The sequence below is a fragment of the Onychomys torridus genome, chromosome 5 (assembly GCF_903995425.1).
Source record: "Onychomys torridus chromosome 5, mOncTor1.1, whole genome shotgun sequence".
Classification (NCBI taxonomy): Eukaryota; Metazoa; Chordata; class Mammalia; order Rodentia; family Cricetidae; genus Onychomys; species Onychomys torridus.
In genome coordinates, this window is record NC_050447.1 from 78,231,932 (window position 1) to 78,252,610 (window position 20,679).

Below are 20,679 nucleotides of genomic sequence, written 5' to 3' on the forward strand. Positions count from 1 at the left end.
TAAATAAACTTGACCAGAAAATGAAGAAAAGGCATATTGAGCCAAGAGGAAGTCTGTGAATAAATCAAAACAACAGTTAAAATGATTTCATAAAAATCTCTTTATGACTTGTTATAATACCGTATTTTGAAGACCTATGTGTATGATGTATTAGTTCAGGACCTGGTGACAGAAGTCAAGCCAACTTCAATTCAAGTCTATCTTTGCCATTTATTACAAAAATGACCTTATACCTATTATTTGTACTCATACCTCATAAGATTGGAGTGAGACTTAATGACTCACATAACCCGGTTACTCATAACTTTCTGGCTCAGGATAATATTCACCAAATGTGCATTTTGAAGATCATTTAGAAATGGATTACACACACACACACACACACACACACACACACACACACACTGCTTATAATGTCATGTGAAAATAATGGAACTAGCACATGCATAATGTAGAGCAATGATGTAAGATAAGAAATGCTTTCTGGTGCCTGGAGGAGCTGATGGAGACTTTCTGGAGGAAATTATGATGATAGATGTGAAAAATGAGTAAATGATGTTTAGGCCAATTAAGGGAGTGAAGGGCAGAAAATATCACTGGTATTTGAGAATTTTGATTGCTAATCATGTTGCATGCCATCCTGTGGTGGAGGGAGAGGGACACACCAAAGAGAAAGAAAAATTAATTAGACTTGCATCTTCCAGGGGTGACTTTGAGCATCCTGGAAAAGAGCACTGAAGCCAGGATGAGGCTCCAGGGCTAGAGACATATCGAAAGGTTTGTACATGAGCCCGGGAAAAAGAAGGCTGTACATCCACAGCATGGACTATGAGAGTGAAAAGGTAAACTTAGAATCTGATATCTAAGCATAAAGGAGAATGAGTGTCAGGCTTTGTGTATGAGCAGCTAGGAAGACACTAGTGCCCCTGGACCAGTGGTTCTCAACCTTCCTAATGCTGCAACCCTTTAATACAGTTCCTTATGTTGTAGTGACTTCCAATCATAAAGTTATATTCTTTGCTACTTCATAACTATAATTACACTACTGTTAGGAATCATAATGTAAATGCCTGATATGTAGAATATCTGATATGCCACCCCCTGGTGAAAGGGTGTTCAACCCCCAAAGGGATTGCGACCCTAGGTCATTGCCTTAGACAAATAGAAGAACACATTTTGTACCAGGGAAACTATGAATTTAGGTGTATCATGTTGTTTAAAGTGCCTGTAAAGGACATTTCAGCCTAGAGTTCATTATCAAAGCTGGTTGGGGAGCTGTGGAAAGGGACAGCAATTGAAGTCACATGTAGAAGCAAGAGCACCCCATTGAATGCATACACTGTGGGAGAGATTCAGGAACATATTATTGAAAAATAGCAATGTGTGGCGGGTATAGCAAAGGCCTTAAATAATGCTTTAAAACTAGAAGGATCAAGGGACAGCACAGAAAGTCCTAAGTTTCCTGAAGGGGCTGCTAAGAGTGTCATGTGCACAGCAATACCAGAAAACACAAAGATAATTAACATCCTATGGATCTAGGCAGTGTTAGTGCTGGGGGAAAGACAGGCTTAAATGGAAAATTAAAAATGTGGAGGTAAATAGTGCAGGTTATTTTCCTGGAGAGCCATGAACAAAAGCATAGAGATAATTGAATGGCACGAGACACAGGTTGCTATGGTTTTTATAAGTGTTCCCCAAAGGTCTACGGGTTAAAAACTTGGTCCCCAGGATGGTATGTTATTGGAGGGTCCCATGGACTTTTTAGAAGTGGGTGCTAGTGGGACCCTATTGTTTTTAACTAAGTATCATTTGATTTTATCAATAAAGACTCAGGAGCCAGATGCTAGGATGAAAACCTGCTAGCTCAGAGAGGCAGAGAAATCACCCAGCTTCTTCCTCCTCTGCCCAGCACCCTGGAAAGAGAGCTTTGTCCTACATCTCAAACAAAAACTCCTCCAACTGGATGTCTCTTCCTTCTACTTCCTGTGCATCTCTCTACCTTCCTGAGTTCCTCTTACACTCTATGGTTTTTTTCCTGTCAACTGATTGCTTGTTCTACCTCTTAACCTACGGTTGATTTTTATTTAACCCCGTTCACAATATTTGAGAAGAAAGCTCTTGGATTAAAGGTGTGTGCTAGGGCTGAGCCACCCCACAACTAGAAGCAGGTTTTTTCAGTAAATAACACAATCTCAGGGTTCACAGTGTGATAAAATATCTACAACCCTCTTAGCCCAACCTTTGGTTCCTAGCTTGTGAGGTGAGCATCTCTATGATGCACTGCCCTAGTCAAAGGACGGCAACTCCAGAACCATGAGTCCAAACAAGTCTACCTTTTTATGTTTATTGTTTCTGGTATTTTGCTATAGTAATAATGGGAAGCTGGGTGATGACGATGAATGAGGTTCTAAGTTTTTATTACTTATTCTCTCTCTCTCTTTCCTTCCTTCTCTCCCTCTCTGTGTGTGTTATGGCTGGGGGATGGCAATGCATGTACCATAGCACATATATGGAGGTCAGATGAAAACTTTATGGGGTTGGTTCTCTCCTACATTTATGGGATATATTCCAGGGATCAAACTCAGGTCCCCATGCTTGCATAGCAAGCACCTTTACCTGTTGAGCCATTTTGCTAGACCCTGGAGGAAATCTTATTTTGTTTTTATCTTCTTGTGAGGCACAGGAGAGATTATTATTGTTTATATATATATATATATATATATATATATATATATATATATATATGGGGGGCTGGAAGAAAGGAAGTTAATGAATTATATTGGGTAAGATATTAGTCAAGGTCTAACCAACATATAGAAATCACATGAGATATTAGACCATAAATACTTTGATAGAAATAGTTGTTAAAAACGTAACAATCTGGTTGTTAGGGGGCTAAAATAGTAGGAAGAGAGTACAGAAATAAATTAGCAACCAGCATTGTTAGGGCTGATGTAACAAGGAAGACCGGTGGGAGATGGAGTCTGCAAAGTGTGAGGAGTGGAGAGATTGTCTCCTAAGAGCAAGGGAAGGCTCCTTTCTGGGGGTTGCACGGGAGCCAGGCTGAGTTAGGCAGAAACGAAAGAATCTCTGAGAGTAGCATACAATCTAGCAGATGAAAGAGGCTTAAGAAAGCATTGCTGGGAAAGGAAATTCTAATGTAAAGAAGCTAGAGGAGGAAGTTTGGAGAAGCTGGGGGAAAGGAGCAGAGAGGTTGGAAACAAGGCAGCGGGAATGGCATAGAACGGGCAGCCAGGCTTTGGGTTTTTCCTGTGTTTTCAAAGAAAGCTGCAGATTATTTGAACAGTGGAGTGAAGTCCGGAACGATGATTTCTGGAGGGCCAGTACATCTGAGTGGAAGAGAAAAAGCTGGCAGGGAAAACCAGAGTCATTATCTGCAGGGCCAAACGCGATGGCGTGGTCTGTGGTGGCTGTAAAGATGGGAAGGAACCAGTAAGGAAGGGAAGGCTCCGATTCATGGATGGCTTCTTTGCTGAATGTGGCTGGGGGCAGAGGGCGAGAGAGCGAACAGGATCTTCTTTATTTGGGCCGTTAGAAAGGATATCTGAAGATGAGGAAGGGAGGGAGAGGAGGAGATTTTGAGCCTTGTTAGTCTTGCCCGGCACGATTATGGTTCTTGCAGGATTGATCGCCCGGGTGCTGGACAATGGGTGCCTTGGAGCTAAGAGCCAATTCCAGGCAGAGCACGCAGGCGCAGCCCGGTGTCGCCTAGCAACCAGGAACAACACTGACCCACAGAGGCCAGTGCAGTATGTAGATGTAGTCGCCTCTGCTCCTAGGGACTCTGTGCAGGTAAAGGCAGGCCCGGCTGTACACTTGCCCTAAAGGGTGGGGAGACCCAGGACTGAGCCAATTGGGGCATTTGGTGCACAGGTGGGAACCGCTGGGACAAAGGGAGGGGGACACCTGAAGAGCTGTCCCAGTAAGCACCCGCAGTTACCAGCGGTACCCTGCCCTTGACGGGGCAAACTTGAGGCTCCAATAGGGAAGTGAGGGTCTGAGATCCTGTCATTTGACTGTAAGTGTCTCTTGAAGCAGGATCCTACTTGCTCCAGCCTTCCTCTGCTGCTTTAAGTCTGCTCAAAGCTAGTTTCTGCCTATGGGAATATCTGAAGCTCAGACAGAGGTGGGTGCGGAGATACAAATGACAAGTGGGGTGATAACGCGGCTATGAAAGGCATGATTTTAAGCCAAATCCATTGTCATAATCAGTTTAATGAACTTAGTACCTATTCATCCTATTATCTTCCAGCTGTATTTATATTCCTAAAGAAATTGAGAGGTGGATGATTTTGTGTGTGTGTGTGTGTGTGTGTGTGTGTGTGTGTGTGTGTGTGTGTCCAAAGACATTCATTGCAGCCTTGTCCATAATTCCAGAAAACTGGAAATGGTAGGCTAGATGAGTAATGGATTTGAAAGCATTATTTAAATGATATGCTGATCCACTGAAGACGCCAGGAAGATAAATGGAGATGGAAATGTTTTGAACTTGCCCTTTAAGAATTTCTTAGGAAAATGGTCCTAGGAAAGGAAATTGACAATAAGCAGTAGAATTCAGGAAAGATGGTAAAAATCACTGTAGAAAACACACACACACACACACACACACACACACACACACACACACAGGAACTATATCAAAATAACACAAATCTACCTGAGCTTGTCTTTGGGTGAATTTTCTTTTGTTCATTGTGCTATTCTTTGTCTTCCAAATTCTCTACAGTAAAATACCTAGTCTTTATGAGAAAAAATAATTAATGTGTGTGGCTAATTGCTCCCAACTATACCAGTGGTTTACTCCTGCCCTCCCAAAAAGAACTATTCCAATATAGTGATAAAAATCAGTCACCTCTGACCTCATGGGGTTGCCCAGGACCCTTCCCATGACTGCAGTGCTCCATGTCTTTATCCTCTTCACTGTTGTTATTCTATTGTTCAAACACAACTCTGGAATAGGAGACATTAGTATGAGGTCAACTGAGATAACTTCAAACAAGTGTGTGTGTGTGTGTGTGTGTGTGTGTGTGTGTGTAACTTAATTGTTTCCTGAATGTTCTTCAGAAGGAATTGTTATAATTCTCTATATAGCAGTTGCTGCTATATCTTAGAATTGCTTATGAACTTATCTTGACCTATGAACTTACCCTATGATAGCTTCTCCATGTTTCAGAATGGTTTCTGTGTTCTGGATGAAACAGGCTCAAAGTCAAGGGCCCGTGCACTTTTCAAGCATGCATGAATATCTGAGATTTGAGAAAAATGCTAGCTCTAAATATGGAAAGAAAATTGAAAACTAATACTTTAGTGTTTTACTTATATCACATCTCCATACATTCGAAGACAGTTTTCTCATTTTGTAAGAATTTTCAAGTATCTATACTAGTTGTGGAGTAGTTTAAAAAGCAAACCCTGGTGGCAATTTGGGGGCTGGAGAGATGGCTCAGTGGTTAAGAGTATTTGTTGTTCTTTTAGAGGACCATGTTTGGGTCTCATCACCCACATTGTGGCTTACAAGTCTGTAATTCCAGTTTCAGGGAATGCAACACCCTTTTCTGGCTTCCTGGGGAACTGGCATGCACATAGTGAACATACATAAAGGCAAAATACTCCCACACATAAAATAAATAAACCTAAAATATATTTATACAAAATTATATTTAATGGAGAATGCGGGTATTTTTTTTTGACATTTTAGTATACAGGATAAGGCATAAGGTACCCCAGGATAGGATAAGCCTGCCCAGTTCTTCACAGGCCTTACAATTCAAGTTAGTCACATGGAATGGGCATCTTCCAAAGCCTCTGAGTTACTGTGATTTTGTGGCCTTTTAATACATTCAATGAATTCTGCCCAGTGTCTCTAGGACCAGGAGCAGCTTTTGACTCCTGACAAACAATTTGAACTAATCCTGATATTGAAGGCCCTCTCCAGGGATTTTCTACATCCAGGGATTTCTCTCAAGACTTTGGTAACTTGCTCTTCCTTTCACCAAAGCATTACCTACAGGAAAAAAAAGAACTAATGATTTTCATAATACCAAATTCATATCATGTGCTAGATACCTACAGGTACATGACATAGTTGCATACAAAAAAAGGGCACACATGCCTGTTTTGTGGCATGTCATGTGGGTCTCAAAGACTTAATCTCAAGCCCAACATAGGTGGTGTGTAAATGTGCTGTGTGTGCTATTGCTCACTTAGTCAGAAGTTAGGTCATCAGTGTAGTCACCTTTCTAAAGTGAACAAAACACCAGTACTCAACACTCTTACCAATAAGTTCTTTGAAAATCAGTGTTTCCAACAGAGACACATGAAACAGTTTGTGCCCTTGCAGGAATTCCTACATGAATTGCATGCTTTAATTGGTAAAAATGTGACAAAGAAATGACCCTTCTCCCAAGGGCTTAGATGACTGAGAGATGGAGGATGTACACATTTTTTTTAGCACAGATCACATTTTTTGCATCTTTCTTTTCTAGGATGGGTAAAAAGATAAAGAAGGAAGTCGAACCTCCCCCTAAGGATGTGGTAAGTTTCTGGTACAAATGCCAGCAAGAGTTTAACCACCAGTTTTAAAAATAAATTGTTCCGACAGTTTGGCATGTCCCACGGTGTACATGAATGCATGGTGGCAGAAGTCCAAAGTCTGACTAACAATAATATTAGTCAGAGAAACCTAACAGAATGTAAACAAACATTTACAGCATTGTCATTATATAATTAGCACAATTAAACAGAGATCGTTAGCTTTTCTAGAATGTAGATAGCATGTTTGCAGTCTAGTTAATGGATAAATAGTTTCATTGTGTTCTTTTACATACTTCAACTTTATATTCACTAGCTTCTCATTAACATGAATTATCCAAGGGAATTTTTAAAAATAAGGAGAAGTTATGTTACAGTGCTTACATACTTGTGTATGGCATGTGTTGATAGTCTTGGACATGCAATGTACCACTTTTTCCCGTTAGAAAGTAGTCTGGGAGGCCGGGCAGTGGTGGCGCATGCCTTTAATCCCAGCACTCAGGAGACAGAGCCAGGCGGATCTCTGTGAGTTCGAGGCCAGCCTGGTCTACAGAGCGATCCAGGAAAGGCACAAAGCTACACAGAGAAACCCTGCCTCGAAAAACCAAAAAAAAAAAAAAAAAAAAAAAAGAAAGAAAATAATAATAATAAATAAATAAAGTAGTCTGGGATCATTGGCCCCGTCTCTTCTACATGTTGAGCATAAACATGGCCCCTTACAGAGAGCCCTTTTCATTTTTAAGTGCTTGGTTTATCTGCTCACTTTAATCAGTTACTGAAAGACTACGTTACAGTGGAAAACCACCTTTGATGATACTGACTTTGGAGTCCTTTTTCAAAACATGTGTTTGATGTATGTGTCACCAGACAGAATACAAATAGAAATGAGGAATTCCCAAGCTTGCAAAAACTGGAAAGTACCACAAGAAAGTTGCCCTCCAAATTGGATTATTACAGTCAAGGCTAGAAGCCTTATCTCACTCAGCATGGCTCCTTATAAAGTGTGTTAATCACTTTGACCAAGTTGCCAATTTCAGCCAAACTATTTCAGTTTTCTTTATCTTTGAAATGGGAATTGTGCTCTCCAATTCATTTGAATTGCTATATTATTAATCCAAAATAAATTATATGACATTCTCAGTGATTGGCATGTAGTGCAGCAAATAATATTTGTTATTGTAGGAATCCTCAGGACTCTGCCCTGTCCCTGTCTCTGTCTCTGTCTGTCTGTCTATCTCTGTCACACACACACACACACACACACACACACACACACACACACACACACTGATGACCACCAAGATATATACTTTATAATAGAGCTATGATGAAAGCTACTCACTCTACCATCCTCTTACACCCAGTTGTGCATTGGGTACATGGTATAGGGAGGATGTGGTGATACCCACTTCAGAGGCATACCCACTCCCAATAATGAGCATTAGACAGCATCAGGTGCTTAGAGTAGTGTCAAGCACTAGCCTCCACTCCAAGTACCCTGGAACCACATGTGAGTCAGGGGTAGTAGTGTGTGCTTGCCACATCAGGACTCCAGAGGCTGAGGAAGGAGGATCAGTGCTTTAAGGCTGACCTGGACTAGACAGTGAGACCCTGTCTCAAAAAGAAAGGATGAAAGCAAACAAGTGTGGCCTGTGAGCACCACATTGGAAGGGCGAAGTGAGGGACATCTCTGTCTCAGAAGTTCTGTTTCCCATGGTTGCATTTCCTTAACTGAACTGGGAGACTATGGTTTCTCATCGCTGCATTCCCTTAATGGTGCTGGGAGATTGGTTTCTCATGGGCGCATTTCCTTAAAGGTGCTGGGAGACCATCTCTGTACTCCTCTGGCCTCTCAGCAGACCGGCCTTAAAAAGCAGAGCTCAGCCAGGTGCTTCTTCCTACTTTCATTCATTCTGCGGTAATTTTGGCTCACTGTTCATTTTATACAGAGTGTGACATTGTGATTTCACAACAAGCTTGCTGGTGACTGACTACCTCGTGGGGAGGCAGATGGCCTATGTGATTACAGCTCAGTATTATTTATTTAGTCCGGTAGCACTCTGTTACAGACATCATTTCATTCTCAGCACCTTTTTAAATAAAAAATTACTATAATGCTGTGGGCCCCACAGGGGAAACAAACGCCACGCCAAGTGCCTCCGCTCTCTGCCAAGCACTGGCATTTCTACCGCAGAACTGCTCTTTAGCGTGCCGCCGTTATAGCCTCCATCTTCCTTTATGCTTCCCGTAATCTCTATTGCCTTGTTCCTAATGATGGCTGGAAGGCACAGTAACACAGCAGAGTGTTGACAAAACCTCCAGGAGAGATTAAACAGTGCTTATTTATCACTCATGCGTCAATGGACTTTTATGTACTCTATCCTTTGAAGATTGGAGTTACCATAGCATGCTTGACTGAAAAGTTAGTCATGTGCTCAAAAACCAAGCTTTAAAATAGTCAAACATTAATTGAAATTTAGTGCTCTATGGTATGACTGTAGTCTTGGCTACTCTGGAGGCTGAGGCAGAATGGGTTGCTTGAGTTTGGGAGTTCAAGGTCAATCTGGGAAACAAAATGGGAGCTAATATCAAAAAAGAAAAAAGAAAAGAAAAGAAAAGAAAAGAAAGAAAGAAAGAAAGAAAGAAAGAAAGAAAGAGGGAAAGAGAGCTTGGGAGACGGCTCAGTTGGTGATGGCACACAGACATGAGAACCTGAATTCAGATCCTTGGAACCCACAAAGGAGTTAGACATGGTGACTCTCATCTATAACTCCAGTACTGGGTGGGGGACCCTAGAGGAGGGGGACAGGTCGATCCTCAAGTGGCTAGTCGGTCTAGTACAAGGTAAGAGACCCTGTTTCCTAAAAAAAGGAACAAAAAGGTGAAGATTGATTGATAAAAACACGTATACCACATCCTGGTCTCCAGATGCACTCACACCAACATGTACACACCACACATCTCCAGACTCACACATGTACACACCACACATCTTCAGATGCACTCACACCAACATGTACACACCACACATCTCCAGACTCACACTAACAAGTACACACCACACATCTCCAGACTCACATATGTACACACCACACATCTTCAGATGCACTCACACCAACATGTACACACCACACATCTCCAGACTCACACTAACAAGTACACACCACACATCTCCAGACTCACATATGTACACACCACACATCTTCAGATGCACTCACAGCAACATGTACACACCACACATCTCCAGACTCACACTAACAAGTACACACCACACATACAGAGAGAGGGAGAGAGGAAGATGGAGGGAGAAGGAGAGGAGAGAGAGAAGAAAAGAGGAAGAGTTATATTAGAAAATGAAAGATCTGAAATGGGGGTTAAGTCTGTTCCAAGTATGGGCCGGTGGGGAGACCAGGCAGCTGGAATGTTGGGAAACCGTTTGACTTCTCAGGATGTCTAGAGCTGTGACAGACAGTCAGGGAGCCTTGGGAAGGTGGGACAGAAACTCTGGACACTTCTGTCCATGATTTCAGAAACAGAATGCATCTTTAGAAGCCAGCTGATGGTTTAGGTCTCCTGATATCAAAAGACAGTACCCTGATAAGTCACCTTAACTCCACAAACAGAACTCAGGAGGCCCAACAAAACATGGAGGTTCATAGCTTCAACTATGAAATGATCTAGAAATGGTCAGTGGCAGGTGACATGGTGCCCAATGGTGATAGCCTTAGAAGTGTCCCTTTGGAGTCTGATGAAAGTTGAGTTCAGCTTGGATATATGCAGCCAGTAGAAAATGGAGGAAAGTCACATTTCATTATGTTTTTCACCATGAAAGGGAAGGAAGGGCACAAGGTGAGTAGTATCTAAAGAAAAAAGTGGTTTTTGTTTCAAAATAAGAGAGATTTGTTTAGAAAATTTTGCCTGGAGTCTATAGCACAGGGAACCAACCAAGAAGAGCCAACAGCAAAGAGGTCTGGTTAACGGTCCCTGGAGATGTGAAGGTCTAAGCTGTCTAGGTGGAGCAAGACATGACAACATGCATGAACTACTAAAAAGCTATGAACCGAATGGTTTTTAGAGCTCGCATGAATCTGGGGATCAGATTTTTGACAAGAGAGTCTTACTGAATTTCTACAGCATTATTAGGTAGAGTCTCCAGAAGTGCCAGGCCTTTGTAGTACGGCTAGCCTTGCCATATGGTAAAGGCTTTCCTGGATTTGCACAGCAAGGTTTAAAAATGAGCTTGAGGTAGACAACATAGACCCAGGTGTAGGATATGTGCTCACCATAGCAAAATCCAATATCCTTTGAGTTCCTTTCATCCCCATTACCAAGGAAAAAGATCTATACACTCAACTACACAGTTTTCACAATATTAGGTAGCCAATAAAAATAAGTAAGTATGGAAAAAAAAAAAGGAAAATGTGAATCATACCAGAAAAACAAGCAATAAACCATTAGAGGAAATAAAATAGGAAGCTGAAAATACATTCAGTTACCAAAAAAGACAGGAAAAAGAACAGATTAGAGAAAGTGGAGACAAATCACAAGATAGTTAATAAAACTCAACCATATCAATAATAATACTATATATAAATATTGAAGTATTTTTAAGGTGAGAGATTGTCAAATTTGATGAAAAGACAACACTCAAGTAACCTTTAAGGGGAGCTCAGCAGGAGAGAAAAAAAAGAAACCTTTAAGGATACATGAGTACATGGATACATAGATTAAGAATGAAAACAAAGACATGCAGACGATGAAAACACTAATCACAAGAAAGTGTCTGCATACTGAACAAAATACAATTGCAGAACAAACACTTTTATCAAATAAAAAGGTGGACATTCCATAGTGATAATTTTTTTTTTCATTTTTAGAAAGAATATGTTCTTAACACAAATTTTAAGGAAATTTAAGAAAAGAGGCTATTCCATTGCACAAAGGTGAAATATGTAAATGCAATATGTTTACCAAAAGTCAGTATCCATATCCTAGAAAGCATTGCAGAGACAAAGAAGGCCCAACGAAGCAGACACACTGTGCTGGATACAGGGGCATTGATGGTGGGATTGCAAAATGGTAGAACTACTTTGGGGAAACATGGCATTTTCTTCTGAAGTTAACTACACATTTGCTTATCAAGCCAGTGCGTGTGTGTGTGTGTGTGTGTGTGTGTGTGTGTGTGTGTGTGTGTGTGTGTTCAGATGCATTTGCGTGTTTGTTCCTGTAAGATGCACTTGCATGTTTGTTCCTGTATTTGGAGGGCAGAGGTCAACATCAGATATTTTATCCAATCATTTTTCACCCTTGTTTTTTGAGGTAGGTCTGTCAATGAGCCCAGGAGTACATTGATTTGTCTAGAAACTCCCCCTGTGTCTGCCTCTCCAGCACTGGGATTACAGATAGTCACTACTGCACTCATCTTTTTTACATGGGTGTTCAGACACAGAAACCCTTTAGCAATGTTGAGACAACAGTGTCCTACAATCTGGCAGAAGGCATTTGAAGATAAAGGTGCATGCCATCAAGCCTGATAACCCGAGTTCAATTCCCAGGATCCTCATGATAGAAAGAGAGAGCCTACTCCTCTGAGTTGTTCTTTGACCTTCCATGTATTTGCACACACACACACACACACACACACACACACACACACACAGAGTAAAATAAAAATGTAATACTTTTTCAAAAATCCAACAGACTTTTCTCCTCTGTATATTTTTTCCTCATTCCAGATACATCCTTTTAAGTTACCTCCATCATCCATCTCCATTTTCATTTTAGTCTCCCAGTTTCACACAATGATGTCACCTCATATTCCCAAACATACTGCGATGTTCAGATAGGAAGAGTCACCCCAAGAACCAAGCAACACTTGGAAATCCATCTGCCTGCATCACACACAGAACTGCTCCCTCCATTTGTGGGAGGTGGGAGAAAAACAGTGTCATAATTCATCGCTCCTTGTCCACAGAAAGCACCAATGCTATGAGTTTGGTCTTGCTTGGTTTTGCTACACAAGAATTGCTCAGACTCAGCATGACACAAATCACAGATTTCCTCTGTGCTATGCTCCCATTACCCTTTTCTGGAACTTACTTAAGGTTGTATCTTACTATATACATTTATTCCATTTTTCATCCTTGTTCTTGCTTCACATATGTTATTCCTGCTTTTCCATTAAGAGTCCAGTAGGTGGAATGAACACATTGACTGTTGAGACAGGGCATCAGATGTACTCAAGGATTCTTGTGTTCGGGCTTAGAATAATAGTAATACATATTTATTTTAGTGAGCATATGTGTGATGTGCTGGACAATGGGCTAAGTGCTTCACCAGAACCTTCCTAACCCTCCCTTGATTACTCCAGATATGTGCTTTTATCCCTAGAACACAGAGGAAAGAGGCAGCATTCTAGAAGCTTCAGCAACTTGTCTGAGTCCAGCTGAGCATCCGCATCTGTAACTCCAACTCTCTCTCCCCTTCCACTGCTCTCTGGGAATCAGAGGGCTGCCAGTGGTCTTTAAGACTTTTGCTTTCGTTTTATTCTATGTGTATAGGTGTTTCACTTGCACGTGTATCTGTACACCACATGCATGTAGTGCTCACAGAGGCCAGAAGAAAACATCAGACCCCCTGGAAACTGGAATTACAGAGGTTGTGAGCCACCGTGTGGGTGTTGGGAACTGAACCTGGGTCCCTCTGGAAGAGTAGCCAGTACTCTTAACCACTGAGCTATCTCTTTATCTCCAGGTATTTCTTTCTGAAATAGGAACTTTCCAGTTCACCTACTTGGCCATGACCACATCCTTTTGCAGGATTGTGGCCGATTTCAATTTTAAGCCACTGTTCATTTTTATGTGACATTTAGGAATTATGTATGAACCCAATTACTCTTCTTTTTGCATTTCAGTTCGACCCACTCACAATTGAAAGCAAAAAAGCAGCCACCGTGGTGCTAATGCTCAACTCTCCAGAGGAGGAGATTTTAGCCAAAGCTTGTGAAGCCATTTATAAATTTGCTTTGAAAGGTTTGGATCTTTTCAGTTTATCTTCCTATCTCATTCCTATTTACTACACACCAGGCCCTTTCTTCACTAGTCTGTAGCCTACTTCCGGTGTGAACAACATCAGTGCCCCCCTTGAAGGCAGTGTACATCCCTAGTGCTTTACTTGGGTTCCAAGGGTCGGTCACAGCACAGAGCAGTCATTTAGACCAGGAGTCAGGCACATGCCTGTCATCTCAGGATTTGGGAGGTGGAGGCAGGAGGGTTGCAAATGGAAAGCGAGCCTGGGTGGGTACATAGTAAATACCCTTGTCTTTCCAACCTCTTATTCACTCACTTGGCCACTCACTCATTTATTTATTCAACCAATAAGAATAAATGCCACAGAAGCAAAAAGTGCCACCAACTGAGCAATAAGATAAACTTGCATTGGATCACAACCTGAAGTATAAAATAAATATCCCTGTGTACAAACAACATTGGTAAGAAGAGTTAATGTCAAGGCCGCCACCACCCCATCTCCATGCTCCTTTCCCTATAGTAGCCTCCCCCACCCCAGTATTCCCCATTCCCACTTTGTTCTTTGTCCCCCCCCCCCTCCCTTAGACCTCCATTTGTGCAGTCTCAATGGCCCTTTTCTCGTTTCCTTGTCTTTAGCCACAGTTCCCCCCGCTTGGATGTGCACTTTTAACAGTTAGAAGCTACAGTTCACAGAGGGGAGAGAGAGCATCTGAGCCTGGTTTACCTAACTTAAGGTTTCCTGGTTCTGTCCATTTTCATGTTAATTTTGTAGTTTCATCATCCTTTACAGCTGAATAAAATTCCATTAAAATAAAATTTAACAATAGGGAGAGATTGTTTTATTGAGTTAAAAATCAAAAGCAAATTACATGCTGCCTTTGAGAAAGACATGTAGAATGTAAGGGCTCAAATAAAAGATGAAAAGAGATATCTCATGAAAAGACTAATCAAAATAAACCTGGAGTGGTTATAATAAATACAAGAAAAGTAAACAGTAAAAGGAGCCCAAGGTCATTTCATTATGATAAAGAAGTCAAATAATCAAAAGGCTAAAGAAAATCTTCCCTAGCTATGGACTTAAAATAGGACCTTCCAAATGAATAAAGCTGGTACTGTGAGGAATAAGCATCCACAGACACTCCCCAAAGAGAATATTCAAGACCCTTTTTCTCAATAAATGAAAGAATAAATAGACTGCAAGTCTAAGAATATGGAAGGTTTGACCATCAATACTGATGAATTTAACGTAGTATTGACTAGTATAGAGCTTAAGAACTGTGGAGTGAACGTTATTTCTCAAGAGTATTTTACAGAATACTTACCTCAGTAAACTGAATTGTGGGGCATAAAATGGGAAGAAGCAAGCTTTAAGGGATTCTAAACTATTCAAAAATGTATCTCCATACCACAAAGGAATCACGACTGTAGCTGGAGACCTTTTCTCCAGCCCCGCCAAGCCCTGTTAGTCCAACAACCCACTTATAAAATAAACACACAGACATTTATATTATTTAAACTACTTGGCCATTAGCTCAGGCCTACCATTGTCTAGCTCTTACTCTTATATTCAGCCCATTTCTATTAATCTATACTTTGCCACGTGGTTCGTGGCTTACTGGTACCTTACATCTTCCTTGTCCTGGCGGCTGCTGGCAGTGTCCCCTCCTCCCTTCCTGTTCTCTCAATTCTCCTCTCTTTTAGTCCCGCCTATATTTCCTGCCTGGCTACTGACCAATCAGTGTTTTATTTACCAATTAATCATCCACAACACTTCCTCTTTTTCTTTTTCTTTTTTTTCAAAAAGGAAGGTTTTAACTTTAACATAGTAAAACTGCTCCAGCTACACACGTCAGAAATCAATAATGCCAGATATTCTGGGTAATCACTAAATACTCAGAAAGTAAGCAACACACTCCTATGTAACTCATGATGAAGGAGAAAGGGTGATAAAAGTGAGAATTGAAGTAATCTATAAAATGTATAGAATGTTGTTAAGTGGACGTTTAGATGAAAATTTATTGCACCATGTTAGGGTCAGGGAGGGGGCTCACTGGGTAAAAGTGCTGCCCTGAGTTTGGATCCCTAGATATAAAAGACATCAACTGTTCTTTGACTTCTATTCATGTGCATGCCCTCACATGCTAAATACACACTCATATGCCCAAAGATCAATTTTTAGGAGTTTCAAACCAATGGTTGCATTTTGTTTTTAAGCAATGGTAAAGGAGAAATTAAACTCAAAGTCAGTAATAAATATAATAGGTATCTGAAAAGATATTAATGGAACAGAAAACAATAATAAAAAGTGAACAGAAACTGTGAGCTGGCCAAAAAGAATATGAGGCAATCTTCAGCTCAGTATGTCTCTTGAACATGGATGAGAAATTTGTAAAGAAAACACTAGCAAATTAGATCCAACAATTGAGTTCCATGTGAAGACCCCAAGATTTGTTTAACTTGGAAGGATTAGTCAAGGTAGTCTATCCTATGTGATAGGCAGAGAGAGAAGTGAACATCCAGGATGCTGGAAGCCCAGGTCTGTTCTGGGCTAACACTAGGTGGAACTCCAGGGAGACAGAAGACATTCATGCGCGGTCTTGTTTTACCTGTGGTGTCAGGTGAGGAAAATAAAGCAACTCTCCTTGAACTTGGAGCTGTGGAGCCCTTGACCAAACTGCTGACCCATGAAGACAAAATTGTAAGAAGAAATGCTATGATGATCTTTGGCATCCTGGCTTCCAACAGTGAGTAACAATGTTTTGAAATGAACAAATTCTCCTTCTTTCAAAGTTAACTTTAAGAGATTAGCCTAAATTTTACTTGAGCTAACTTTATCATCTGCAAAAAAAAAAAAAAAAAAAAAGGCAGTACAGTGTAACAAATGATTTCATAGTTTTAAAAGATGTGTTTAATGTGTATGAATCTGCATGTAAGTACAAATGAGGCCAGAAGGACGTTGGATCTCCTAGAACTGGAATTGGAGGTAGTTGTGAGCGGTCCAGTGTGGTGCTGGGAGCCAAGCTCAGGTTCTCTGGAGGAGCAGAAAGGGCCCTTGAGCACCGGATCATTTATCCATCCCAGATTTCCTATTTTAGTAGATTTTTAACAGAAGTGGAGATAAGTATAAAAATCTCACCCCAAAGTTAGTGATAATATTCTAGTCTAACAGGTTAGGAAAGAAATTGTCTCTTAAAATGATTCTCTCCCCAACTCGAGTTAGTATAGTACAATTTTCCTACACACATGTCAGTTATATTTCATATAATATCCTAATATATGAAGCCCACAGCAGATTTTGATAAATTCACTTTTTAAAACTATTGCTTGTATAAAAACTTTAGTTGTATATATTGAATTCAAATTGATTAAGCTGAATACTCTTGAATCAGAACTATCATTTGGTTCAAATATTTTCGTTTATTTAGGAGTGTGGTACTATACTATTAGCTAAAACATGATCTTCTGGCTTTTAGAACGATAGTTTGGCAGAGTCATGCCAACAACAGTAGTCTCTATTTGTGAGCAATATGTATTTGCCCAGGCATAAGTCACTTCTCTGTGTTTTAGGGTAGCTTTTGGGTCACAAATTTTGTAACTTACAAAAGTTTCAAGAAGTATTTTGAGCCAATATCTTTGTAACTACAAAAAGATTCAATGGTACTCTTAATAGAGAGTGAATTTAACCATGGAACAAGGGTAGCAGAAATAAACCCAAGTCTCCCAGTTACAGTATGTGGCTAACCTGTCACTTTGTCCCTTACCATGGCCCTCTACAGAGTACATTATGGTTCTTATCTTTCTGTCTCCAGTTGGCAGTTTTTCTAGACAACGTGTGATATGCACAGATATTCACATTTTCAATGACTTTTTCCCCGTTCGTTTTTGTTCTTAATTTCTATTATTTCTCTTACTTCTTCATTCATTAATCTCTCATCTAATATATAAGATATTTATTTCTTGAGAAACTGCAAATTGTCAGTGAAAATCCTCAGCTCAGGACACATAAATTACATTTTATGGGTTTCTAGGGGATTTTGTGACCCTAATTACTAAGAATTAGGGACTGGAGAGATGGTTCAACAGTAAAGAGTGCATCCTGCTCTTGCAGAGGACTGCAGTTTGGTTCCCAGCACCCATACTAGATGGTTCATAATTGCCTGTAACTCCAGATTAAGGGGGAATCCATGTCCTCTGGCACCCTCTTGCATCTGCACCCACATACACATACCCACACACATCCACTCACAGACATACACGATTAAATTTTTTAAAAATTTAAAGAAATAGTTTCACATCTAGGTGTTAAGTGAGGGGTTCTCTGGGACCTCCCAGGCCCAAAACCCATCCAATCAGCTGGTTTTGACCAGTACTAGGAGGACACACCACAACTGCTCATCCAGTGGGGACAGCACTGCTGCCCTCAGGGTCCCAGTAAGTACCTGGCTCTCTTGTCTGAATAATGATGACAGGTCGTGAATACATAGCTGGTGTGATGAACAATTATGGTATAATGAAAGGCTTTCTTTTGATTCCATTAGATGAAAAAATTATTTGAATTGATTGATTTGTATTTGATGATGTGGCTAACATGTGGCACCCCCAGCTGCTTGGCAAGGTCTCCTTTTCTTGGAAGAATCAACATGTTCACAGATATAAGTCCACTTGTCACACATGTCCTAGAAAACTTGGATAAAAGTTGAGCAAGTAGCCATTGGATCCCGAGAGTCATGCCTCCAGGCTCATCTGTAAATGAATGCACCTCCACACTGCTCAGTTGCAGCATTGTTGACATGTCTAACAACAACAGCAACAACGGATGCCTCTTAGAAACGTGTGCCTTCCTGTGCTTTCATGCTCAGAGAACAACTGTGCTCATGGCAGATGAACTGATGCCTCAACAGGAAGCTGGTGCTAAAACTTCATATGAGAAACAGCTCTCCTTTCACAACCTCTCACTACTTCCTCTTTTTCTGTTTTTCTTCCTCCTCCCCTCCCCCTCTCCTCTTCCTTTTCCTCTTCCTCCTTTCCCACTTTCTCTTCCTCCTCCTTCCCTTCTGCTTACTCCACCCCTTCTCTTTCATTTCCTCCTCCCCCCATTTTCTTCCTCCCTTTCCTCTCCTTCCTCTCCTTTCCACTTCCTCCTCTTCTGGAACTTACTGAGCTTTGTGTCTGTGCCAAGCTAAAGTGATTAAAAAAGACACTGAAATTACTTTACTGGACCTTCTATTTTGGCCAAAACCCAAGTGCCATTGTTTTCTTCCTCTTGCCAGTTTGTGTTTAATTCATCCAGCGCACACAACAGATGCAGTGGTTGCAGTCAGCCACAGATGCAGTGGTTGTAGTCAGCCACAGATGCAGTGGATGTAGTCAGCCACAGATGCAGTGGTTGTAGTCAGCCACAGATGCAGTGGTTGTAGTCAGCCACAGATGCAGTGGATGTAGTCAGCCACAGATGCAGTGGTTGTAGTCAGCCACAGATGCAGTGAATGTGGTCAGCCACACATGCAGTGGATGTAGTCAGCCACAGATGCAGTGGATGTGGTCAGCCACACATGCAGTGGATGTAGTCAGCCACAGATGCAGTGGATGTAGTCAGTCAGATTCAGTGGATGTAGTCAGCCACAGATAAAGAGATTATAGTCAGCCACAGAAGCAGTGGTTGTAGTCAGCCACAGATGCAGTGGATGTAGTCAGCCACAGATGCAGTGGATGTGGTCAGCCACAGATAAAGAGATTATAGTCAGCCACAGATGCAGTGGATGTAGTCAGCCACAGATGCAGTGGATATAGTCAGTCAGATGCAGTGGATGTAGTCAGCCACAGATGCAGTGGATGTAGTCAGCCACAGATGCAGAGGTTGTGGTCAGCCATAGATACAATGGATGTAGTCAGCTACAGAGGGTTCATCAGAAACTCAAAGCCACCAGAGAAAGATGGTTCTATAAACTGGTAGAAGGTCAATGATGAATTAGATGGTAAAACCAAGATATGGTGATAGGGAAAGAAATCAAGCCTGATATAGTGGTATCCACCTGTAATGTCAATATGGGGAGGCTGAGGCAGAGAAATTGCAGTGAATTTGGCCTGGCCACCATAATGAATTTTAGCTCTGCTGGGACTACATAGTGAGGTTCTGTCTAAAAAGTAAATGCAATCGAAAAGATCTGATGAAGTTAAAGCAGGCATTAAAGTCACTGGCAGATATGCCTTGACCAGAAATTATGGGTGGCACCCTGCTCAGCCAGATGCTGTTCTCCTGGCCCGAGCACAGGCCAGAATTTCCATCCAGTCGCCGTAGCTGAGGAACTTCACTGTTGAAAAAGAAGGAGCCGAGACTAACATTGTGTTTACAGTGCTTGAAAGAGCAGATTGCCTGGTTTTGTTTTTGTTTTTGCTGATTTAACAGCAAGAAAAAGGATTCGATTCTTTGAACCATCTAGTGTCAAAAGCAGAGTAAGTCCATCAGCTGGGTCACTGGTTCACAGAGCTGCAGTGAACTAGAATCACCCATCCAGCAGGGAGGGTGACTTAGCAGACTGTATGGACCACCGGGGTGGTTCTTGTGCATCTCTGGTCATTTGATCTAAATTTCACGGCATGGGACCCTCTGATGGAGACTTTCAGCTTGTTTTAGCAAAACAAAGTGAGATGTCCACCTGAAGCCACATGGGACGTACAGCTATGGGCTTTCCACATGACTGCCAATCACATAGAAAGGAAGCAACTGAGAGCCCCCAGGCACCAACATGGTCTGCCTTAAGGTCAGGGACACATCAAGAAATTTTGAAGTGTGGATGTCATATATATATATATGGAGGAAGTGCTTGGAGATCTAAAATTCCAGAAATAGTAGGGTTTTTTTTCAAGCATCTAAAAATAAGGGATTTTGCTACTGTTGTCACAAAAATTATTCTCAACCATGCCAACTGGCATCAGGAGAAGAGCATTTGCTGAGACAGGGTGCATGGAATTTGGTTCCCAGATCCTTGCAAGGATCTAAGTATTATGCCAAGGCTGTTACCTGTCAATTAGTGGAGAAAATGTTTTTTTAAAACCTGGTGTTGGACCATAAATGTCATCCCCTACTGTGTCCAGCACA

The 20,679-nt window shown here is 41.3% G+C and overlaps 1 protein-coding gene across 1 annotated transcript in view; it reads left to right on the forward strand.

Annotated features, from left to right (window-relative positions):
• The first annotated feature begins 3,758 nt into the window (after window positions 1–3,758).
• The window catches only part of Armc3 (armadillo repeat containing 3), an 81,836-nt gene continuing 64,915 nt past the window's right edge, over window positions 3,759–20,679 (forward strand). Inside the window, exons 1-4 of the mRNA XM_036188193.1 lie at window positions 3,759–3,813; window positions 6,507–6,555; window positions 13,466–13,583; window positions 16,199–16,324. Of these exons, the coding sequence (XP_036044086.1) occupies window positions 6,508–6,555; window positions 13,466–13,583; window positions 16,199–16,324 (292 nt within the window). The 5' untranslated portion in view covers window positions 3,759–3,813; window position 6,507. The remainder of the gene's footprint in view (window positions 3,814–6,506; window positions 6,556–13,465; window positions 13,584–16,198; window positions 16,325–20,679) is intronic.